The sequence below is a fragment of the Eptatretus burgeri genome, chromosome 13 (assembly GCF_056783735.1).
Source record: "Eptatretus burgeri isolate ZD-2024b chromosome 13, Ebu_testis_v1, whole genome shotgun sequence".
Lineage (NCBI taxonomy): Eukaryota > Metazoa > Chordata > Myxini > Myxiniformes > Myxinidae > Eptatretus > Eptatretus burgeri.
In genome coordinates this window covers 61158126-61184566 of record NC_140973.1, presented here as the reverse complement: position 1 = coordinate 61184566, position 26441 = coordinate 61158126, and the positions used below count along the sequence as shown (strand labels likewise).

Genomic DNA, 26441 nt, shown 5'->3' with positions numbered 1-26441 from the left:
AGATGAAGGGAAAGGAAGCTAGGAAGGGCGGGGGGGAAGAGCGACAAATGGGAGGGGGAGGTGAGGAGAGCGACCCCTCACCAAACGTTGCTATACACTGCAGGAGGGTGGGGTGCAAGGAGGGGGTGTGAGAGAGACAGAGACAGGGGGGGGGAGGAAAAAGAGAAAGGTGAGGGGTGGAGGTGGTGTTAGCAAAGAGAATGATATGTTATGCTTAATGACCGAACACAAAAAACTCCGTGTCAGAACAACTGTGCACACAATGACACAACAGAGTTTGCAAAGTGATACGCTGGCACATCTGCAAAACTTTGATATTTCAGTTCCAGAAAATTTGTAGGAAAATGAACCAAAAGCAATCACTGAAAACATGGAAGTTTTTGTGTGAGAGGAATTACTGCTCACGTACGACATAATGTGAACATCGAAAACAAAGCATTGTGACCAGATATCATACTTAGGTACAAAAAAAGAGAAGAAGGCATTGCTCATTGAGGTGTTAATACCAATGATTTTGGACTAAATGATGCAGAAATCAATAAAATGACCAAATACCAAGACCTCAAGCATGAAGCGAAAACATCTTGGAAGCTGAAGAATGCCAAAGTTGGAGCAATGATGATGAAGAACCTCATGGGAATGATGACTAAGAACCTCACAGAGATATTAAAAACCATCCCTGGGAATATGATGACAAATGAACTATAGTTGGAATCCATCCTGGGCTCAGTAAACAATCCTGAAAAGAGGCTTCAGCAGAAAACTTTGAGAAAAGAAAAATTCACAGCTTGGTCTGTGAATCTCTCTGGAGATCGTCCACTTCAGTCCAGTTCCACTGGAAGTCCACTTCCAAGTGGAAGTGGAGATTGTCTACTTCCACTTCCATGGACATCTCTCTGGCTGTTATTGGAGAACCACCGCAGCGCCGTAGAGTCTGGCATTTCACTCAGGCCGACTGGCAGGGTCTCCAAGCAGCCATCAAACTTCTAGACTGGTCTCCCATTGCTACTTTCTCCAACATCAACTTATCCTGGGAATTCTTTCAGATAAACTTTCTCTCATGCACAGATTTATCCCCTCTTGTCTTTAGTTGTCCTATCCTTCCCCCCGCCCTTGGTTCACTGAAGCTTGTGGCGAGGCAGTTGTCCTGAAACAACTTGCGTTTGCCTCATGCAAAGCAAACCCAACTGAGGGTAATCTCAGTTCCTTCCATAAAGCTCGGACCAAGTATGTATCTACCCTCAGGAAAGCCAGGAAACAACATCTTTCTAATCTCAAGTCTGAACTCTCAAACCTCTCTCCCTCCTCCAAATGCTTGTGGCGTCTAATCAAATCTGTTTCTGGTTTCCCCGTCATCCCCTCCCTTACCTCAAATGGCCGCACTGCTGATACCGCACATGAAAAGGCTGAATGCTTAAACTCGGTGTTTGCATCTAAATCTTGTGTCCGAAACCCATCGCTTTTCTATACCCACGAAACCCTGTCACACCCAACTGTCCCTGGACTCTGTGTCTTTTTCTCCTGACGAGGTGGAGAACTTGCTGTCAAACCTCGACTCAGATTCTGCAACCGGTCCAGACGGCATCAGCCCACGTGTCCTAAAAACCTGCTCCTCTGCTCTTGCTCTCCCTCTCTCTGTTCTATTCACCTTCTCATTTTCTCAAGGTCATCTGCCATCTGCTTGGAAATCTGCTAACATCACTGCCCTGCATAAAAAAGGTGCAAAAACAGATCCCTGCAACTGCAGACCAATCAGCCTTCTCCCAATCATCAGCAAAGTTATGGAATCCATCATCGCTTCAGACATTAAATCCTTCCTCTTCTCCAATGGCTTTATTTCTGATCATCAATTTGGTTTCAGACCAGGTCACTCTACCCTGGATATGCTGCTTCTGATCTCCCAACAGTGGATGGAGATACTCAATGCTGGACATGAAATCCGAGCCGTATCCCTGGACATATCGCGTGCTTTTGACATGGTCTGGTACCCTGCCCTGCTCACCAAACTCTCTTCCTATGGTATCCAAGGCCATCTCCACTCGTGGCTCGCAGACTTCCTCTCCTGTCACAGCCAACATGAGGCCTGAAATAGAGTTCTCTCATTCCATCCACCTGTCCAGGCTGGAGTTCCTCAAGGTAGTGTTCTGGGCCCTGTTCTTTTTCTGGTTTTCATCAATGATCTCTCCGACTCTCTGGAAAATCCTTTTTATCTCTTTTCTGATGACTCCACCCTCTGTTGTACCATCTGTCAACCCTCAGACTGGCAAGCAGCAGCTTCTTCGCTCTCTGCAGATCTGGATAAAATCACAAATTGGTCCAACACGTGGAACATGTCTTTCAATCCTGACAAGTCTCAAACTCTCACCCTGTCTCTCAGAAAGGACCATTTGGACCCCCCCCCCCCACCAACTTTCTCAACAATCCTCTGGAAGAAGTCTTTTCACTCAAGCTTCTGGATCTCACTGTCTGCAATGATCTTTCCTGGAAAAGCAACATTTCCAACCTGGCCTCCAAAGCCAGTCGCTGACGAGGAATCCTCCATCGTGCAAAGTCCATTCTCGGCCAACCTGAACTCCTGACCACGTACAAAGCTTTCGTCCACAGTCTGATGGAGTACTGCTATCCCCTCTGGGCTGGTGCTCCTGGTCTCAACTTTCTCGACTTCACGCTGTGGAAACCAAGCTATTTCGGATTATTGGTATCTCCTGTGGTGAGGCTGAGTCTTTGCACGTCTCACTCTCTCACCGCAGGCAGATCGGTGGTCATTCTGTCTTCTACCGTCTCCTCTCCGGTCTCACCCCCCCCTGCTCTGTCCTCTGTCTGTCATATGTCCCCCCCCCCCCCATATTTCCTTAGGGTGCTCAATGTTCACCAGCAACCCCCTTCTGGTAAAACTACTAAAATCACTGCTCACCTTCACTCTTTCATTCCTCTTTTTCACCACCTTTGGAATAAACTCCCTCACTCTATTCATTACCATTCTTCCCTCCAGGCCTTCAAAACAGATGCTCACCACCACCTCTTATCTTCCCCCATCTAAAACCCCGATCTTTTCTACCCCCATTAATCCACCCCAATCTCACCTCATTCAAATTCCCTGCTTTCCTTCCTGAAAGTCCCTGTAATGTCCATCTTGCATACCCCGTGTTCCCCACCCCATTCCTCTCCCTTCCACAGATCTCCTAATGTCTCTGTTCCCCACTGTTTTGTCCTTCCCACTCCCATCCCTCTTGTCTCATGCCCCCCCTTGCTGTGCATTGTGTGTTGGCTCTCATATGAGCCTCGATAAGGTATAAAAATTGTGACCCCTTACCGAAATGAAGGTGGATACTTTGAGCCTACCCTGGGAAGACTCCATTCTACATTCCGAAACCCACATATGTAGATACCAATAAATGACACACACACACACACACACACACACACACACACACACACACACACACACACACACACACACACACACACACACACACACACACACACACACACACACACAGTTCCATTATGGTAATGCAGATTTTTATATTCGTACACACTCATAAAATGCATGAAAATGACAAACACAGAGATTTACCTTCAAACAGAGTTCTTTGAAAGAGGAATTTAAGTGGAAAAATTAGCAAAATTCAATTGAAAAATACTAGCAGATACCCATCTACGACAGGTATGGGGGACAGGACGGATCACAATACTCAGTTACGGTAGTTTCTTTGGATGTTTTGCGCCGCATTCAACAGCTCAGTTTATATTGGTGGCGTGTCTGGGTGCCCATGGTAGCGTTTGAGACCGGTCGCTTTAGATTTTTAGCCTTGACACATAGCGCCGGATGAGTAACACGAACGATTTGACATATTCATCGTTTCTATATTACCTCCATCAACAGATTAACAACATGACAGGATAAAAGTCGTAAATGCTGAGATGAACAAACGTCCTGAACTCATGGACTTAAGTAAAGCACGTCGTCTCGGACCTGGCCGTCGGTTTGCCGCCGAGCCCTACTGATTGTGACGTCATCGATTTCCTCTTTGAAAATTCTATCTATATTCGATTTTTTGAATCCGCTATCACCTGCATAAATACATGGAACACATAATGTGAAGATTTTGGAAGTATGAACAGAATATGTTCGGAGAAAAGTGTGTTAGAAGTTCCAGGCTTACGCCCATTATATTATGACATCAAGGCCCAGAACACAAAATGTCGATCTCTGCTCTCTGCCTTCACAGCCAGATCACGGCAAGCACGTGGTCAGATGGACCTTATTGTTTTTATATTTGTATCGATGTCAAAGTGAGGGGTGGAGTATATTTGGAGATCACACAAAAGGTAAAACAAAGCGATATCCTGTAATAATAAAATTGCACATTTTCAGTGGATGAGACACCTACCGAGGCACCAACCGCACGGTGATGGTATGGTGACAAATTACATGACACACAGTCATCGTGGTGATGATTACCACTCAATGCCAATGTGTAAGTGAGTGCGGTAATGTACAAAACAAGCCAATATAAAACCATGATTGGACTTCAACACTAAGCTCAATTGATCCTTTACTTCTTCGCGAAGTAATCTGTTATGTTTGACTGCCTCAAACTCTTGGGCATCTGGTGCATGAGAAAGGATTCAAACCGGTCATTGTATTCCATGATGTTGGATGGGCAATCCTCCACCGAAAGACAGTATCGGCCGAGTATTTGGCCGAATCGGCCGAATCGGCCGAAACCGAATATTTGGCTGAGCCGACATTTGCCGAAACCAGATGATGAGCGCGTCATCGACATCTTCAAAGGACACACATTTCACACATTTCACACTTCCCACCGGCCTCACGATCTTCTCCACTTGTCCAAATATCTTGCCCTTATTCTTCAAGATATCGTTCAATGTCTGCCGTTTGATGTCCAACTTCTCAGCTATGGCTGTTTTCTTCATCAGTGGATTTGCCTCGCAAAACTGGATAATGTCGTATTTTTCTTGGTAGGTTTTAGTTGTAAGCTTACGCTTAGTCGCCATTGTCCTGCCTGCAGTGCGATCAATGTGTGTACGCAGTTATAAATAGCCAATCACTGGCGGTGTAAACCAATGAGCGAGCATCACGATTCCATGAAATCGGGCTTCTCACGAGGCAGCAGTTCCGTGTGATGAGTTGAGTGGTAATTTACTTGAGTTTCCATTACGTGGGAATGGACAACATCTGACGACTTAGACGAAGTGACGACTTAGAGATGACGACTTACAGAGGAATGACCCTTTATTCAAAGGGATTTAACATGAGATAAATTCGGGACTTTTTGACGCTGCCGACTTAGGCGAAGTGACGAGTGACACGCTGCCGACTTACACCGAGTCTACTGTATATATATATATATATATATATATATATATATATATATATATATATATATATATATATATATATATATATATATATATATATATATATATATATATATATATATATTGTTGTGCTTTCTCACCACTCCGGCGTGCGAGCGACCGCATTTAACTAATCGCAGTCGCGCACCCACCGGACGTGGCAAACCTAGTCGCAGCTTTTGGATCAACGCCGAAATCCAGCTACGGGCGTGTTTTTAAGTACACCGTAAATCAGCCAACTATTCTGTCCGCACGCGACAGGGTCTGATCGCCGAATTGTCAATTTACCTAAGTATGCGCGCAGACAGAAATGCTGGGGATTTACACCTCGACGGGACCTGCTTGGAAACAAGCCGCTTAAGCAGCTCGCTCCGTTTGCGATTTGCCGAGCGGTGTATATCGCCAAGCCCCGCCGGATCCGATTACTTTATCGGCTATTTAAAAGCCAGCTAATATCCCGAACGCAATACGGCAGCTCAATTGAGGGAAAGGATGCAACGAACGGTGAACATTCACACAATGACATTTATTTATAACACACGTATGCACTCATGCAAACGCGTATGCAATCATGCAGTCAGTAAAACAATGCAGGTAAGGGACAAAACACGAGCAAGACAAAGAACTACAACCGTTCTATCATTTCTGTACACAGTCACTTAACAGTTCACTACTTCACGGACAAGGCGCCACAGCTTTCATGCAAAGAAACCCCAGGAAAGGGAGGGCAGAACTGGACCCGTAAGCCTTTAATATCCACGGAGCTGTGGAGACCGCAAGAGCTCCGAGAGGCCGTGCTGGTTACCTGTCACCCTCGTGGTGACTCGCTGGGCCGTGGTTCGGCGACCCACGGTGGCTCTGCCCGCACTCCGCGGGACTCCACCTGCTTCTGACTTCACTCCCGATTCCTCTGGCGCCTCCGTTGATCAGAGAGAGAGAGAGAGAGAGAGAGAGAGAGAGAGAGAGAGAGAGAGAGAGAGAGAGAGACAGAGAGACAGAGAGACAGAGAGACAGAGAGACAGAGAGACAGAGAGACAGAGAGACAGAGAGACAGAGAGACAGAGAGACAGAGAGACAGAGAGACAGAGAGACAGAGAGACAGAGAGACAGAGAGACAGACAGACAGACAGACAGACAGACAGACAGACAGACAGACAGACAGACAGACAGACAGACAGACAGACAGACAGACAGACAGACAGACAGACAGACAGACAGACAGACAGACAGACAGACAGACAGACAGACAGACAGACAGACAGACAGACAGACAGACAGACAGACAGACAGACAGACAGACAGACAGACAGACAGACAGACAGACAGACAGACAGACAGACAGACAGACAGACAGACTCTCACTCCTTACTGCTTCCTCAGATTTCAGACTCAACTCCTGGCGACCCTCTCTAGGCAAGAAGAACTCACAAAACTCCTGACAAACTCTCCAGGCAAGAACTGACTCGCTGTGCGTTCCAGCATGCCTTTTTATGGGGTCCGTGGGAGGTGAGTTTGATCCCCCACCTTCGACCTTTCACCCCCCGCGGGCTCCGCCCCTTTTGGCATTTTGATCCGATCTCGTCGGGAAACGCGGAGAGAGCGGACGTGGTAGAAATCATCAGCCGTGGAAAGCGGACGTTTTAGAAATCATCGGCTCCCGCGTCTGTCGGCGGAGATGCTGCTCCTCCGTGGGATTCGCCGTGGCTGGCAAAAAGATGGTGGCGTAACGGAGATGAAGGTGAGGCGATGTGGTGGGGGTGGCGTAGTTGTTGAGATAGTGGTTGTGGTTGGCGCTGTGGTGGGGATGGCGTGGTTGTGGTTGTTGAAGTGGTGGTTGTGGTTGTTGAAGTAGTGGTTGTTCCAAAACAAAGATAGCAAAAGAATAATACTACCTCAAAGATCACAGCCCGGTTATACGAATAACCCTCTTCAGACATCGGTGAGGAAATCTAATCTGAACACACACTTATTGACATAACTGATCTCTGGGAAGCCTGAATGGTGTTCTGGCAATTTCCACAACCTTAACAATATATATATATATATATATATATATATATATATATATATATATATATATATATATATATATATATATGCAGAGACACAAGCCGGTAGGTGGCGATGGGTCGCCGAGCATGGAAACTATAAGATATAGAGCAAAATGGATGTCATACAGTGGAGAGGGAATCACCTTAAGATCATGCATATCAAATCTCATCCAGTTCCATCTACTGATAACTACTCGGTATCCATTTGAATGAAAAGTACCGAAAATGCGGTTTGAAATCGGAAATCCCTAAAGTTCGAGGGGGTGCTGTGGGTGAACAAAGATCTAAATCGAAAATCCGGCTCGATCGTTTGTGCACAATGTATTCCAGACGATTAGTGTGAATTTTCATGATCATCCGACCATAACCCTAGGAGGAGTAGAATTTGGCACGAAGGCACCTCCAGCTCTCGCTTATTATCGATTTTTGCACTAATCGACCTTTGCCCCCTGACCTAAGCGAAATCGGTCAATATGTCCTGAGGCAAAGTTGTGGTACTCATTGAGTACCATGAACTTGCAAAGTTTCATTCGTATCAATGCACTAACCTGGTCGCTAGGGGGCCTTCAATTTTCGCGCATACCTTAATTGTAGGGGTGCAACGGGTAAAGTATTCCATATATCACAAAAACTGGAATATATTTGATAGAGCATCACCTGTAGATCATTCGTGCCAAATTTCATAACCCTACGTGGCATAATGGCTTTCGGAATTGATTTCGCGTGAACGGTACCGATTTTGAAGGTTTTTCGGTTGTTGCTTGGGAACCAAAGCGTCCCTAGCAACCATCACAATTTCTAAAGCACTTGGTCATAAGATGTACCTACCACCCAAGTTTGGTCAAAATCCGCCCACGTTTACTACCAATTATGCTGATGACAAACGAACAAACATCCAAACAAACAGACAGAATTACTGACAATAAGGGTCACCTATTTCGGCGACCCAATACAGTATATATATGATATATATATATATATATATATATATATACATGAGATATTTTAGATTCTTAACAATCATATAATTTTGACACAAACCTGACAAACCCATCTTGTGGTTTCAAATGATGTAGCAATTTTAATGTTCCCCTGATATAATCGTCCACTCATTTTCTCTCCATTGAGAGAAGCAACAGGTAAACCAAACATAAATCTACATAATCTTCTTCTTTCGTAGGCAGCACATGGCTGTGGGGAGCATAATTTACTGGTGGTGAAACTGTGCCACTGATGAAGTGCCCCCTGTAGGTTAGAATAGGAATTCGGAAATTTTTTAGGTGCCAACGATAGCTCACCTACGTAACTCACATGAGTAATGCAGACATGTTTCTGAGTCTCGTGTCCCTTTGCAGTGAATGGTAAAACCTCCAGCCAGATGTCCACACCACTGTCGGCCCAGTCTCCCAGCTCTCCCAACACCAGCCCTGCCAGCATGTTCCGTAATAAGGTACGACCTCGTTGGTTTATCCCACTATGCTGGCCTATGAGGAGGTGAGGGTAGTTGGAGATCAGTGTCCTCCTGGAAAATTTTCATGCAGTGGGATGGGGGAGGGGTGGAGAAGGTAAAATGTCCTTTAAATACTCCGTGTTTCTCACTTTTATCAGAGATTTTTCATGTTGCCTCAAACCTGGTTCCATTTTTTGGCATCAGCCTGAAGTGTCCTTGGCATGAATGTAATCGATACTTCGCAGGATATCCTGCCAAGAATGGAATTCCACCACTACTACCCCTCCCCCCTTCCCCCCAAATTGTATTGTTAAACTTTGTAAGGGGTATTGCATTAAAGGAAAGTTGGCTGCAGTAGCCCTTTAACACAACCTAATGTTTGAGGTTAAAGTACAACTGTTGTTTTGACATGTAAAGAGCGAATCAATCAAAACTACCCTCTACCTCTCTACAGAGTACACACGATGCTGATAACCCTAATTGATATCACATTTTTCATCCTTTAATGGTTAATTTTTTTTTCTTCACATTTTACCAATGTTTATTCAAAGTGGGTAGAACAGGTGGAAGTGACCCAGACCTAAATCCAATAAAATTATATGTGATAAAATCTCCCACTACCAAGACGCCAACGTGTGTGCATTTTGCACTCTCACCTTGGGTACATGCAGAAAGTCTCCTCTTCCTTGGAGGAGAAGGGGAAGACCAAAATTTTGGTGGAAAGGGATATGAGAGAGAGGTGAAGATGCAGACAGATATTATGTTCAGGACAGAGGGGTATGGAGAGGAAAATGTCATGCGGCTGACCCCACAAGAAGGTGTGATTAATTGAGAGACATTAAAGAGGAGTAGTGGTGGTGGTGAAGGCCTCAACCTGGCATGACACGTTGACTCATTGAGGAATATTTGGCCGCTCGTGTTGAACCTATCCAATACTGTGGACCTTTGAAACCTGTTGTGCTGAATCCAGAAGGAAGACTCGCATCGATTCATTCGGAATGTTGTCTCGTCGGGGTCTTTTTTTTGCAGGATCTGTACTTGCCTCTTTCTTTTGACGAATCCAAGTGAAGTTGAAGAGGGTGCAGCAGACAAAAGGATTGGAAGATCTTTTGTTTGTTTTTTTTGGTGTTTTTTTTTTTAATACAATCTCAGGCACCGGTGATCCTAAGCCTTGGGGTATAATCTCTCGTCGGCCATTTTTGGTATCACGTGTTTTGAAACTGTTCATCCATAAATTGCGAAGGCATCGATGTATCGAGTAGACATTTGTACCGTAGCATCTGCTGTTTAGATTATTTTTTATTTTCTCGGAGTAGTTTTTGTGATGCTTGCAGTTTTATCAGCGTAGTTTGCTCGTCCCTGTGGCTTTCGGTTTGTTTGTTTTTTATAACTTGTATGACTATCGCAATTGGCACTCCATGCTAACCGGCTCCTGGTTTTCCCTACGGTTTGTTTCTGGGTTTGACCACTTTTTTATGACATTTTTCAAGCTACCTTTGTATACTTTCTCCCGATCAGCCTTTTTGGGGAATAGCGGGGGATGGGAAGGGGGGGGTTAAAGGGTTGCAGGGTATTTTGGTAAAGAGGTTTTCTGACTTTTTCTTACCATTTCCTCGTGTTTTTATGGATTTTTCTCTACAATGCTCCGATTGCTTTCCTCGAAGCAGTTTTGCACTTGAAGTACGTCGCATTGATGACGTAGCATTTCAGTCTGCGAAGAAACGAAACAAAATCTGATTTCCTTTGTCTTTGAATTCTCTACTCTTATTATTATTATTATTTTTAAAGTGTATAGGGCATCATGGCCTGAGGTGCATTGTTTTCATCGACTGTAGTTAAATCTGCTTTTAAGAAATTGACTACTTTGTGCCAACCTATGTGGATTTGATTTGATTTGATTTGATTGATTGGAAAGGTTCTAGAGCCATTCTCCTGCCATTCAAAGCGGTTATGCCATTTGGTTGCCAAAGCGAATGGAACTTTGGTTGCCAAAGTTCCGAGCTTGCTTGCATGCTTCTAATGAAGGGTTAACTGTGTAGTAAGGTTTTATGTTTTTAAAAGGGTTTGTAGTTTTGCCCTTGTGTGGTGTATTTAACTTTATGTATAAATAAAACAATCTATTACACTCTGGGGTTTGCCTCTTCTTCAATTGGGGTTGGAGTAAGATTTATGCTTTCAATGTCCACTTCATCTTTGCGGGACTGGTAGTTAGCTTGGGTATGCAATGGGCGATTTTACCTGTGTATTCATTGTGAGGGTCTCATGAATAGGTAAATGTGCCGTCGGTGTTTTTGTTCATTCCTCACCCTGCAACCCCCTTCACCCTCCCACATCCCCATCAAAAGAAAATTAACACACTGGTGAGGTCCCTGTGTCTGCCTTTCTGTCATCGTCCCCCTTCCACAGTCAAATTAAGTTGATAAATTTAATTAATGTGGTGTTGATACAGTGGACCAAATGGTCTCCTCGATCCACTGTGTCTAAGTTCAAAAGGTAGTTGATTGTAGAGCAATGCTGTGATTGCTAAATGATAAAAGGATAACTAAATAATACATCATAGTCAATGGCACTGAAAATGAACTCAACACTCAAACTAGAACGGCACTTAGTCGAGCGGATACTTTCAGGCTGAACAGTTTCCGTTTTGTATCGCACCGATAGGCCGGATCTGAATCCGGACCCGAACCAAAATCTAATCGGCTTGTTGTTGTCACCTCCCCAACTCATCCACCGAGTTTTGTTATAATCCCGAAAAAAAACTTTTTTGAAATATCATGCTATGTATTGTTTTTGGGCTCCGTCTCTCAATGGTGAAGAATCACTTTAACAAAATTTTTAATTCTCAGATCCGGATCTTCTCGAGAATCTAATCAAATCGTCCTCATCATACATCCAATCTGTGCCCAAATTTTTGGCTGAATCTGTCCATACTTTATGAGATATCCTGCTCACAGAGAGACAAACAGACGGGTGAAAACATAATCCCTGTCCACCTTTGGTGGTAGAGGTATTTAGGTACACTTTCTGGAGCTGTCTCTGACTTTCATTAATCTTTGTACCAACCAAGTGAAACTAAACTTTCCTCCTAAGTCCCAAGCACACTGTGTGGAGATGTTCTGTTTGACCCTAAGTCGGCCTTCCAAAAAGTCCCCCACCTATTGAGAGAGCTTCCTGGAGGCCGACGAGGCAATTTACACTTGATGTTAAATTTCTCTGGCCCATCAACAGTCAATGTGCCTTCTGCGTTGGGGACTGGGTGTTAGGAAGGCCACCAAGGAATTGCAATGGAAGTCTATTTTAATCGCAACAGGAGGGACACAGCTGGGGTTTTCTTGATTCTGTCATCACCCAGCCTGACATGCTCATCGTTCCATCCTCTGCTGCCTGACCTTTGGCCTTCAATGAATGAGGTTCTCCAGTTAAAAGGATTATCGGTCCATGTTATAGCCTGAGTACAGATGTCTTTGAATTATCCATTGATTTCTTGAGCTCAATAACTTATGCTGAAAATAAGCGGTTGAAGTACTGACCATGAGCTTGTAATGAAATTGTTTTTACTTGAAAACAGCGTGTTAAACTTAACATGTTCTACCTAAAATGATTATTCTCTCCATTTTTGTTTTATGAACATACTGGATGGGTGGGTATCCAAGTACAAGAATGTGAAGGGCATAGTGCACAGTACACATCTTGTGTTTAAAGGATGTTATTCGTTAAAGGTCTAGTGTACATATTAAGGTTATTAGGTCCATTGTTAATAGCAAGTATACAAATTGGTGTCATGCATTTTAAGCAGAATAAAGTCCATATGGTGTTGCACTGTCAGTGATCTCAAACTTGGTTGCCCTTTTTAATTATTTGGTATTAAACAAATCTCTGCTCATTGAAGATTGAAATGAAAGAAGTTAAAATGTAGCATACTGACAGTGGGGGGCCTCAGTCACACACAAGGAACTTTGGTGTAGGAGGAGGCCATTAGGCCCATCGTGCCTGCACAACACCAACCCCAGTATCTTTCACCCATTCACACACAAGCTACCTCCAAATCCAACCAATATCCCCATACCCCTCTATTTCCAATCCATACAGAAACCTATCTAACTCCCATTTAAACTTATCCACCCCGACCACTGACACTACCTTTCCAGACACCACCATCCCGTGCATTAACCATTCTCCCACTGAAAGACTCCTAACTCTCATCTTCTTTACCCTCAAGCTATGGCCCCTGGTCCTAACACTGTTCACTGCTCAGAAAAACTCCAGCTCACCTATCTTGTCCACACCCTTCATTATCTTAAACATCTCTATCAGATCCCCTCATAATCACCTCCTTTCCAATGTATAAATTTCTGAATCCTTCAAACATTTCTCATGACTTAGTCTAGATAAGCTCTGTAATCAATAGAGTAGTCTCTACCCTGTAACTTTTCTATGGCAGCTATATTCTTCCTCGGATGTGGTGACCAAAACTGTACACAATATTCTAGATGAGGCCTCAATAAAGTCTTATACAGTGGTAACATTAACCATTTATAATTTATACCCTATATCTATTACTACCCCCAGATCATTCTCCTGTGTGATATGCTCCAAGGTTACCCCTTACATCATGTAATCTCTATTTTCATCATTCTTCCCCTTCCCCATCACCTTACATTTGTTTATGTTAAATTGCATATACCAATCGTTTACCCAATCTATTAAAGGATCCTGACTTTCCTGAATCTGTTCACGACCCTCTCTTTATACCTTACCTCCAAACTTTGTATCATATACCAATTTAGAAAGCTGACTCTTAACCCTACAATCCAAATCAGTAATGCAAATGATGAATAATCATGATCCCAGTACTGATCCCTGAAGTACCCGATACAACTTGTATCCTCCTCGCCCACATCCTACCACTCACGGCCACTTTGCTTCCTATCACTAATCCAGTTAGGCAATCTACAACCAAAAAGATTGGATACAACAAGAAATGGAAAGAATGGCCGAGAGAGGGAAAAGAGAAACAGAGGGGGTAGAGAGGAAACAGGAATTTGCAAGTAATAGGGTTGGGTTAGTGGGATTGGTAGAAAAGATCGTGGGTGCAGATGGGGGATAATATTGTTATGGATCCGTCGGTGGGGGGCTTCGCACCCCGCTCTTGACAGCCAAATGTTGAAGATTCAGCGTCACTTATCAGCACTGCCATCTCAGGGGTTATAACGCCGGCTGGTTCGGCACAGGTCTCGGGTTACGCACCTCAGATCACGATACCAAAGTACACCTGTGCCTTGCCAGTTGGGGAAATAGACCCTGGTCACAGACTGCTTTGTCAGAGACCGAGCGAAGTCTGCCAGTCCGTAACCATTTTGGTTTTTAAATACAAATCAAGTGAATTGTTCCTCAGCATGGCACAAATAAACTAAATGCGGCAACTTTCATATGAATCAGCCAGATTTATTGGGGACACATCGGGGAACACGACACAAGCAAAACATTCAGGGACGTTATAATTAATCTATAACCCACTCTTAACTCGGGAGCTACGGATTACGGGTTTCAAAGGGAACCCTGGCGAGATAAACCTTAGACAACAAGCAGACAACATTCCGACAAGACAGACAAGACACAGAGTACTTGTTGATGCCTCCTGGACGAGGGGAAAGTGTCAAAGGGACGGATGCGGCTCGTGACAAGCCGATGCCAACGGATTTGAGCGGCCAAGCTCAAGCACGCCGCGTGGCAAGATGGCGCTCGTACTCCTCCTCCCGGCACCGCTTGCACACCAGCGTGGCAAGACCGCGCTCGTTCTCTATTCGGCACCGCTTGCACACGCAGCCTCAGCGTGTCCAGCCCCCGTAAGGTTGACAGCACAAGATAGTCAGATCGATGGTGGGTTCCAGCTGGTTTCTCACAAGGTCCAGCATACAAATCCAGGCCTGGCCTGTTCACCAGACTAGGCCAAATCGGGGTGTTGGGCTCCGCAGGTGGATCGATGGGATTACAAGACGTGTCGAGCCGTGCAGTGAGTAGGGACAGTCAGAGGCTCCGTCACCGGACTCCGGATGAACCTGTTGATGACCTCATAAAAGTCAATCGCTGACTACCCTCATGCAGTTCCTCCTGCCTTCCTGGGGCTCGCTCTTCTCATGAAAGCCGATCCCAGACTCACCAAGCAGCCAGTTCCTTTTTACAGCCGATCACAAACTCCCACTAGCCGTTTCTCATTCAGCAGAAGGCAGACTGACCTCATGCAGTTCCTCTTGCCTTTTTCACGAAGCAGATCGCAGACAGACACAGCCGTCCCTTATACAGCAGATCGTGACAACACTCAGGCAGTTACTCCCTTGCCTTCTCGGCGCTCGCTCTTCTCGACACTCCCCCGGGGACCCGTGATTGGTTCATCGCTCGAGATTGCAGCTGCCCTCCACCAATCGGCTGCCGACACGTCTCGCCGACCGACACTCTCAGAGCACTGGGCGGGGAATGGTTCGGAGGGGGGAAGGAAGAAGAAAACCGCCTCTCAGCACACCACCACTGTATGAACAATGGACAGCCTGCTACACCTCCCGACATACATGCAATGTCCAATTACCAAACAACCTGGCTAAACATGCATTTAAGGGGGGATCTGGGCTAATCCTATATTTAATAACACACTAAGGGCCATTTCCGCAACAATATGAGGTGGTAGTTCACTGCCTGTTTGAAGCGGTGAAGGTAAGATTGGGATTGGACTGTATTAGGAGGGTAGTTCCACAAACTGTAGAAAACAAAAGCATTGAGGTGTGTAGTAAACCTGGATTTTGGAAGTTTAACAAGGAGGGGGTTACCAAAAGAATGTTTTCATCCTGGATGAGCTGCGAAGGGTCAGGGGTCTGTGAGAGAGAGAGAGAGAGAGAGAGAGAGAGAGAGAGAGAGAGAGAGAGAGAGAGAGAGAGAGAGAGAGAGAGAGAGAGAGAGAGAGAGAGAGAGAGAGAGAGATAATTTGTGCATGATGTGGCATCAGGTCAGGCATTGGAGGGTAGGGGTTTGTGTTATTGTGGCAGTTTTAGTTGTAAGTGAGAGAATGATTCCCAGAGCAGAGGAGAGGCAGTTTAAAAAAAGAACAGAGGGGTGACCGACCTGTCTCTGATGTGAGATCAACAGGCCTTACATTTCGGCCTCACTGCAAGAGATTCCAATCATGATGAGAGCTTTAGATTCCACAGAATCGAGGAGATGAAAGATGTGATGCTGGAGAACCAAACCACAGAAGAGAGCAGTACTCCAAGGAGGTATGGACCCAGGCCTTATTTCTTTGAAATCCTGTAATTAAAAGAACCACCTTTAAAAATTCATGGATAATAAAATTGTAGCTGGAAATCACAAACGATGCTGAGAACAAGCAACAAATTTGATTGGTCAAGATGGCGTAAAATGGTGTGATATTTTTCCATATATTGCTAAACTGGAGGTTTTTGGAAATGGCAACAAAGCGATGTGTTCTCCAGTGTTCAAGTGTATAATTCAATTTAAATAAAAGAGATTTTAAAGGTTGGAGAAAAAAAATTGGAAGTTCACCGCCATTGATGCACCATCTTTTACACCACCTTATTTAACATATTACATTAGTTATTTGCACCTGTTGTTTGTGTTCTTTATGACATCCTGAAAAACAAGATGACAAACTAAAAAAAAAAATTACCTTGCTCCTCTGCGCAGGCGTGCTTGGGACGAGATTCCATACAATTTGCCAAACTCAGACCCAAGGTATAGTCCTGCGAAACTGCAGATTGGTGTTCTTCAGTGTTCAAAATATAACATCCAATTGAAATGAAGTAGTTAGTTGATCATAGACTGACATCAGCAGAAAGACAGATAAAGCAAAGCAATACTCAACTTTTGAAATGACGTAATCCACCCCAGAATGCTCAGAAACCACTTTGCATACATCATTTGGAAAGTCCTGCATTGCTTCACACGCAGGGTAACAGCAGCAGTAGGAGAGCATACCCAAGCACCCTGTGCATATTTCGCCACACGTGTTTCGTAAAAGGGTGTTATTGCGACATCTTTGGACAATGCTATATTGCTGCGATTGATACAATATCATGATGTCCACCACCATAGCAGCACACTTTGCTCCTGCATGTCTCTGTCTGATAGGAAGTGGTTTGAGGACAACAGTGGCCAGCACAGAGCCAGACTTAAACCCAGTGGAACCACCCTCACATGTGTTGGAACACCATCTAAGGGCCAAAGTAACCAAGAGACGGTCCACCGTTGAACCTGCATTTAATTTCTCATGAGTCAGTCATTAGTTGAGCACAATGAATCACTGGTGTAATGTTCTGCCTGACATATACAGGCATGCGGTATAAAGTATTTCATGAAAGTGTAAAGTATTTTATATAAAGCATTTCATAACCAATCTACCCCCATTCAGAGGCTGACCCAACATCAAGATGGGATCAATCAGGGCCATTGAAAGAAGGAGTAGATCTAGTATCAGTGAGTTTTTTTGAAAAGTGAATATTTTGTAGCATTTTGTAAAATGGCTGCCACAGCCATCATGGGCTGAATCCACATTATCTCAACATCCAGATCTGTTCACAATATATTGATATACTAGCAAATACAACCCGTCGCTTCACTGACGGTGGTGTGCAGGGGAGGGGGGCAGTGGAGAAAGAAAAAGGGAGAGAGAGAGAGAGAGGGGGGGGAGAGGAGGCAGAGAGGTGAGAGGGAAGGGAGAGCTAGCAAGGGGAGAAGAGCTAAGAAGGGGGTGCAGTTGGGGAGAGCAATGCCTCATGAAACGATGTGGGGGGGAGGGTGTGAAAGAGAGAGAGACAGACTGACAGACAGAGATGTGGGAAGAGAGTGCTGCATTTTATTTGGAGGGGTGAGTGAGAAGAGCACAGACAGAGGGGGAGAGAGAGAGAGAGAGAGAGAGAGAGAGAGAGAGAGAGAGAGAGAGAGAGAGAGAGAGAGAGAGAGAGAGAGAGAGAGAGAGAGAGAGAGAGAGAGAGAGAGAGAGAGAGAGAGAGAGAGAGAGAGAGAGAGAGAGAGAGAGAGAGAGAGAGAGAGAGAGAGAGAGAGAGAGAGAGAGAGAGAGAGAGAGAGAGAGAGAGAGAGAGAGAGAGAGAGAGAGAGAGAGAGAGAGAGAGAGAGAGAGAGAGAGAGAGAGAGAGAGAGAGAGAGAGAGAGAGAGGAGGGAGGAAAAGAAAGAAATAGGTGAGGGGTGGAGGTGGCATTAGCAGAGAGAGTGATATTTTCCGCTTAATGATCGAACACAAATAAATAAAAATCTCGAGTCAGAATAGCTGTACACATGACGACACAACAGAGTTTGTAATGTTCACCACTGCACATTTGCAAAAACTTTAATATCCGAGTTCTAGAAAATTTGTGGTAACATGAACTAAAAGCATGGACTGAAAACATGGAAGTACCATACACATTCACGCATGAACTAATGATCCCATCGAGCATGAACAATGAAAACAGAGCATTGAGACCAGATATCACACTTTGGTACAAAAAAAAGAGGGAAGAAGGCATTGCTGATTAAGGTATTAATACAAGTGATTTTGGACGAAAAAAATACAGAAATCAAGAAAATGACCAAATACCAAGACCTCATGTATGAAGTGAAAAGAATCTGGAAGCTGAAGAATGTGAAAGTTGTACCAGTGATAGTTGGAGCTCTCGGAATGATGACAAAGAACCTCACAGAGGCACAAAAAACCATCCCCAGCAATATTATTACAAATTAACGACAGTTGGAGGCTATCTGGGCCTCAGCAACGCTCCTGAACAGAACCCTCGGCACAAAACTTTGAAAACAGAAAACTTCACAGCTTGGTCCATGAATCATGACCCCTTATCGAAATGAAGGTGGATACTTTGAGCCCACCCTGGGAGGCGAAGGTGGATACATTCCACATTCTGAAACTCACATATGTAGATACCATCAACGACACACACACACACACACACACACACACACACACACACACACACACACACACACACACACACCAGTGCCAAATGCTATTGGAGTAATGCAGTATATATATATATATATATATATATATATATATATATATATATATATATATATATATATATATATATATATATATATATATATGTACACACACGTGCAAATGTACACACGCATCAAGTAAATAAAAACGACAAACACGAAGATTTACCTTGAAACAGCATTCTTGAAAAGAGGATTTAAAATGGGTAATTAGTAAAATTCAATTAACAAATGTACCAGGCCACAGAACACAAAATATCGATCTATACTCGATGCCTTCACAGCTAAAACAAACATGGTAAAAAACCTTGTCGGATGGACCTTATTGTTTTTTTTTATAAATATGCATCGATGCCAAAGTGAGAGGTGGATTACAAATGGAGATCACATAAAGCAATCCTTGCACGTTTTCAGTGGATGAGACACCTCCCAAGACACCCACCGCACGACACCGTGGGAACCAACAAAGGCAGTAACGTACATCTAATCGATGTGAGATTGAAAGCACGTGTACTTTTTCCCAAAACGAACAACCAAGCAGCTTGGAGAGTGCTCACCAGGTGGCTTAAGCATTCAAGCAAGCACTCCAATGAAACGGTCGACGTGAAACAACTTGATTTTAAACATACACCTCCCAGAGACGCACAAAATGTCACATCTGTCCAAATTGGACAAATTAACATTTTTCTCCGCGTCGGAACTGCTTCTAAGTTCAATTCTGGAGCTTAAATTTTGTAATTCGTTTCAGTTTAAGAGATACTCGTGGTGATCACACAGGCAGAAATGAAATAAAACAACAAACGCCGACGTATCCGTGCATTTATAAGCATTGCATTGTACCCTCGTGATTCTTAGTTATGCTGAACAGCTTGTTCCAAGTTGCAGCCTGTTCCAAGTCGGGGTGAGGTTGAGCAGGCCAAAAAAACATGGCGTCGTCAGACCCCAGTGTGGTTAACCAGGAAACTCCTTAAGACCCCAGAGTGAGGTGGCCGAGGATCGCCTGATGAAAGATATAATTAAATAAGACCATCAATTATCTTCAAAAGAGGTGTTTTAATTAAGCCAAACATCCAATTTTCACTCTTGCACTTCCTTGGAGTTTTCTTCGGATGCATGCAAAGTTTTAGGCTGCCAGGGTTTATAGTTTTGGAGTTATGGAGGAGACACACACACACACACACACACACACACACACACACACACACACTTTTATTAGTGTAGATATCTGTGTCAAATTTGATGCTTGTTTCACAAAATGTAAAATGCACAATGGGTTGATTATGCTGCCCCACTTCAATGGCAAATCTTCTGGACTTGGTGATGAATAACTTTCCTGCAAATGTCTCCTGCTCTTCATCTGCTCCAGCTGGTTCATCTGATCATATGCTTGTAAAAGTCAGCATCTTTGGCTATTCTCAGAGAGCTGCCTCAATGCCGGCAAGTCTGGAATTTCACTCAGGCAGATTGTCAGGGATTGCAAGCAGCCCTCTCTCTTCAGGACTGGTTTCCCATATCTACTGTCCCTGATGTTAAGGCACTGTCACACCTTGACGATTTAGCCAGCGTATGCCGACCTATGAAAAAATTGCCGAACCAAGCTGGCACACGTCGAATACGTTATGGGTAAGTTGTGTATACGTTAAGAGCACGCTGAAAAACGATAAAGTACGCTGTCATATTTCGTGGTACGTCTCGTACGTCGTGAAATTTCAAGCATGCTGAAAATTTTACGACGTACTCGCCGTATGGCTCACACGTTCCGCTACGCTGGGAATAAGTTGTAGGCATGATATACGATCGTTGACACACGTTACTTGTAAGTTACTCAAGAGTCGAAACACGTCGAGGTCATGTTTAGCATACCCCAAAAACTTATTTTCTCCATTTAGGCACATTTTCTTTTTTTCTCCTTGGCTCCGTGAAGGCACGTGACGAAATATCGGAAGTTGTTGTTGTTGTTGTTTTATTATTATTATTATTATTTTTTATAGTCTATCACGAATTTTAAAATATATTCCGACATTTGCTTTTAAGTGTCGACGTGACAATATCCTCAAACAGAAAATATTCAGAGGAGGAACTAAGAACTAGAGGGGGAGCACTCGGGAGAGTGCAAAACCTCCGCCGCCAATACTGCTGGGTCACTCAAGTGAACCTTATATCTTATTCATTAAATATGATGTCAACAGTGCTGATAGTTATAGTTCTTTTCTCCATTTTTTTGGGGGGGTTGGAAATCACTTAAAACATGTAGAAATGCAAAAAAAAAATTTGAAATTTTGTTGAAAAAAAAGTTGCAAAAATTTTTTTTTCTCCAACTATTTTTGGGGGGGGGTTGGAAATCACTTAAAACATGTAGAAATGCAAAAAAAAACATTTTTTTTCTCTAACAATTTTTTGGGGGAGGGGGTTGGAAATCACTTAAAACATGTAGAAATGCAAAAAAAACATTTTTTTTCTCGAACAATTTTTTTTTGGGGGTGGGTTGGAAATCACTGAAAACATGTAGAAATGCAAAAAAAAAAATTCTTTTTTTGGGGGGGGAGGGTAAATTTTTTTAGGGGGGTTGGAAATCACTTAAAACATGTAGAAATGCAAAAAAAATAATTTTTCTCTAACAATTTTTTTTTGATGAGGGCTTGGAAATCACTTAAAACATGTAGAAATGCAAAAAAAAAATTTTTTTCTCTAAATTTTTTTTGGGGGGGGTTACAATTCTTTGGGGGGGGTTGGAAATCACTTAAAACATGTAGAAATGCAAAAAAAATTCTCTATTTTTTTTTGGGGGGGGTTGGAAATCACTTAAAACATGCAGAATGCAAAAAAAAAAATTCTCCAACAATTTTTTTGGGGAGGGGGGGACCAAGTCCAAAATTTAATGGCATGATCCTTGGACCATACCTAACCCCTCCCACCAAGTTTCGTCAAAATCCGTCGAGGAGTTTTTCCGTAATACTGTTCACAAACAAACAAACAGAAAGGGGTGAAAACAGTAACCTCCATCCATCTTTGAAGATGGCGGAGTTTAATAAGACATGAGCAAACTGAAGAGGCAATCGGACGTGACGTAACGGCACGTGACGAAATATCAGAAGTTATTGTTGTTGTTGCTTTTCTTTTTTAAACGCTGCCAATACTTCATTATACGGTAGCTGTAAATTAGAAACACGTTTAGTAAGTTCTGTGGTCGTCCGGAAGACGTCAATCAAATACGTCTACATACGTCAATATGCGTTGGAGGTACGTTACACATAGGTTCAAAGCACGTTACTCATAGGTTAGAAATAAGTTTTGGGTACGCTAAGCATTACCTCGACATGTTTCGACTTATGAGTAACTTACAAGTAACGTGCCTCGACGTGTGTCAATGATCGCATAACGTGCCTCGACGTGTGTCAACGATCGTGTAACGTGCCTACAACACGTTACTTATAGGTTATAAATAAGTTTCGGGTATGCTAATCATTACCTCGACGTGTTTCGACTTATGAGTAACTTACAAGTAGCGCGTGTCGACATGTGTCAACAATCGCATAACGTACCTACAACTTATGGCCAGCGCAGTGGAACGTGTGAGTCATACGCTGGCATATGTCGTACAATTTCAAGCATGCTAAAATTTGAGGACAACCGCAAAGTACAATGATGAAAGCCAGCGTACTACGACGTATGGCAGTGTTTTTCAGCGTGCTCTTAACGTATACAAAACTTACCCATAACGTATTTGACGTGTGTCAGCGTTTTAGACAAATTTTTCATGAGTCGACATACGCTGGCTAAATCGTCAAGGTGTGACAGCGCCTTTAACTCAGTTTGGGAATTCTTCCACAGAAACCTAATCTCTCTCATGCACAGATCCATCCCATCTCGTCTTAAATTATCTTACCCATCTTCTCACCCAGAGTACACTGAATACTGTGGTGAGGCAGTTGCTCTGAAACAACTTCCCTTCTCTTCCTGGAAGGCTAATCTGACCGAAGGCAATCTCGGTGCATTCCAAAAAATCTGCAACAAGTGTGTGTCCCCTTTCAGGGGAGCCAGAAAACATCTGTCGAACGGCAAGAGAGAACTTTCAAACTTGTCTCCCTCCTCTAAAACCTTGTTAAGTCTTTCTCTAGTGCTCATGAGAAGGCTCATGAAGGCTGAATGTCTCAATTCTGTGTTTGCTTCTAAATCTTGTGTCCCCAACCCCTCACTCTCAGTTCCCATCCTTCCCTGTCATACCCAACTGGTCCTGGACTCTGTGTCTTTTGCACCTGAGAAGGTGGAGAAGTTTCTTTCAACCCTCAACTCTGACTCTGCTGCTTTACCAGAGAGCATCAGCTCACGTGTCCAAAAAAACCTGCTCTTGCACATCCCCTCTCTGCCCTTTTCACCCTGTCATCTTTCAACTTCGTGGAAATCCATCAACATCACTGTATTACATAAAAGGTGCAAAAACGGATTCCCTAACGATAAACCTACCAGATTACTTCCATTCATCCACAAAGTCATGGAATCTATCATCGCAGTTGGTATGAAATCCTTCCTTTTCTCCAATATGCCTGGTGTTGGCTTAATGGTTAGGGTGGTGAGCTTTGGATCCTCGGGTTCTGAGTTCAAATCCCACTCAGCTGTTGAGTTAATACCAGGTGGGGTTAACTCGGCCTGTCATCCTTCCGAGGTCGGCAAAATGAGTGCCAGCATGCTGGTATACTGCGTCGGAGTGGCGACCCATCCAGGATTGTGCCCAATAGCCAAGGAGACTGCTTAAGCAGCACCAACGCTCTGCACAGAGTATGGTCCCAATCTCCTCCTCTTCTTTTCTCCAGCAACCTCATCTCAGATCACCAATTTGGTTTCAGACCAGGTGACTCCACCTTGGACTTGCTGCTTCTACTCACCTAACAATGGATGGAGGCCTTCAATGTCAGAAATTAGATCACGGCTGTCTCTTTGGACATATATTGTGCTTTTGATACATACAGTCTGGCATCCTGCCTTACTCTCCAAACTCTGCAAATGGCATCCAAGGCCAACTCCACACATGGCTTACTGATTTCCTCCACTCTTGTAGCTAACGTGTGGCTCTCAACGGAATCCTTTCATCTCCTCTCTCTGTCAAGGCTGGAGTTCCCCAAGGCAGTGTTCTATGCCCAGTCTTATTCCTGATCTTCATCAGTGATCTCTCTGACTCTCTGGAAAATCCTCTTTATCTATTTGCTGATGACTCCACCCTCTGCCATGACATCCCTCAGACAGGTAGGCTGCAGACTCTTCCCTCTCTTCAGCCCTCGAAAAAAAAAATCAGAAGTTGGTCAAACACTTGGAATATGTCTTTCAATCCTGAAAAAATCTCACATTCTCACTGTTTCTCTCCAAAACGACCATCTCGCAAACCATCCCATCTACTTTCTTAGCAATCCTCTTGAGGAAGTTCAGTCATTCAAAGTCCTGGATCTCATTATCAGCCATGATATTGTTGCGGATCCGGGGTGGCGGGAATCTGACCCAGTCCCTGGTGCCACCCTCGCCACCACCATCTCCGGGAGTCTATAACGCTGGCCGGCTCGGCACAGGCCTCGGGTCACGCGTCTTCAATCGCGATACCAACGTACTCCTGTACCTTACCAGTTGGGGAGATGGAACCCCTAGTTACAGACTGGCTTTGTCAGTGACCGAGCGGAGTCTACCAGTCCGTCCGTAACCATTTTGGTCTTGTATGCCAATCGAACGGATCGTTCCTCGACGCGACACACATTAATCCATCGCGGCAACTTCATCAGAATTAACCAGATTTATTGGGGACATCAGGGATCACAACACAAGCAATAACACGATAGTGGTTTTATTAACAATCAACCCGTTCTTAACTAGGGAACCACGGCTAAAAGGTTTCGAGGGGATTACTACGAAATATGCCTTATACAACACGTGCAGACAAACATGCATGCAGGACAAGACAGAGTACTTGGTGATGGCTCATGGACGAGAGGACCGTGTCCCAAAAGCACGAAGGTCACTCGTAAAAACCAGCGGGTTTCCACGGGTTCGAACTCCCGCTCGAACGTGCCGCGCAGCAAGAAATGGCGGCGCAGCACGCCAGCTCCCACCCAAGTCACCGCGTGCGCAGTTCTCCTCAGCGCGCTCCAGCTCCGCGCCACGTCGACGATGCAAGATCGCCGATCTCTCTCCAGGGTTCAGCACACGAATCCCGGCCTGGCCTGTTCTCCATACAAGGTCCCAGTCGAGGTCCAAGTTCCACAGGCGGATCACAACGTGTTGAGCCGTGAGGTGAGCAAGGACCGTCAGACGCTCCGGCATATCCTCTCCGGCCTTCCCGCCTCGTCCCCTCAGTTCCTCTCTCGGTCGAATCACCGAGTGCAGGTCGGTTCAGCATCTCTCTGGGCAGACCCAACACGGTGCCTCCTTCGTTCGCTCGCCTCGAAGCGACTCCGAGCACGCCTCGAGAACCCGGCCGTTCCTCACACACAGCACTCCTTTCGTCCCTTTTTCTTTTCTCCTTCGAGTCGTGAGGTGAATCGATGTACAGGTTCCGCTTTCTCGGCCGCCGATTCACCACTGCCTTTTTCTTTTCTCTCTCACCTCGACACGCGAGCTCCTTCGACGCACGCCTGTCTCGGCGACTCCCTGACCAAAGGCTCCTCCCCTTACGTCACTTCCTGTCCAGGCCACACCCCTCGCTCTAGGCCACTCCTCGCAGCCGACTGGGAGGGGCCTATTCCGGAATGAGGAAGGAATAACAGCGATCTCACGTTTCACCACCATAGCACGAACACAAAAACAGTCCGTTACACCTTCCGACACACACATATCGTCCCTTATACCACACAACCTATCTATACATGAATTTAATGGGGGAACTGAGCTAATTCTATATTTAGTATTCCCGTAAGGGCCATTTCCGTAACAATATATTGTGGGCAAACTGCATTTCAAAGTTGGCCTCCATGCCAGCCACCGACTGGGCATGCTCCATTGTACAAAGTCCTTCCTTGGCACACCTGAACTCCTATCCACCTGCAATGCTTTCATCCGCAGCTTGATTGAGTACTGTTCTCCCATCTGGGCTGGCTACCCTGCATCACATCTTGCTCAGCTTGATGCCATGGAAACCAAGGCCTTTAAGATTATTAGAATCTCTTGTGATGAAGCCTAGTTGATGGGCCGATCACTTCAAAATTGCAAACAATTTAGTGGTCCATTTGTCTTCTACCACCTTCTTTCTGGTCTTGCACCATCTGCTATTTCTGTGCTTTGTTCCCCCTCGGGTTCTGGAGACCACATACGGTTCAACATCAACCCCCTTTCAGTGAAACAATCCAAATCCAGGATCACTGCTCACATCCACTCATTTGTTCCTCTTTTTTTCCCACCCGTGGAACCAACTTCCAGATACTCTTCAATCCCATTCTTCCCTCCAGGTCTTCAAGACAGCTGTTCAACACCATCTCAGATCATCCCCAATCCAAAACCATATTTTCTACCCTCGTAAACCCCCACCCCAATCCTTCATCCTTCTAAATTTCTGGTTTTC

At 44.5% G+C, this 26441-nt stretch overlaps 1 protein-coding gene and 1 long non-coding RNA gene across 2 annotated transcripts in view; one reads left to right on the top strand and one right to left on the bottom strand.

Moving 5' to 3' along the window:
* Nucleotides 1-11011, top strand: part of LOC147014606 (neuronal migration protein doublecortin-like) — a 37661-nt gene extending 26650 nt beyond the window's left edge. Inside the window, exons 6-7 of the mRNA XM_085852700.1 lie at nucleotides 8792-8886; nucleotides 9916-11011. Of these exons, the coding sequence (XP_085708826.1) occupies nucleotides 8792-8886; nucleotides 9916-9954 (134 nt within the window). The 3' untranslated portion in view covers nucleotides 9955-11011. The remainder of the gene's footprint in view (nucleotides 1-8791; nucleotides 8887-9915) is intronic.
* Nucleotides 11012-14227: 3216 nt separating this feature from the next.
* Nucleotides 14228-18862, bottom strand: LOC147014605 (uncharacterized). Its single transcript, XR_015050817.1, has 3 exons — nucleotides 16562-18862; nucleotides 16000-16182; nucleotides 14228-15349 (listed from the first exon to the last, which is right to left on the bottom strand). It is a non-coding gene; the product is annotated as an uncharacterized LOC147014605 (long non-coding RNA).
* Between the last annotated feature and the right edge of the window lie 7579 nt (nucleotides 18863-26441).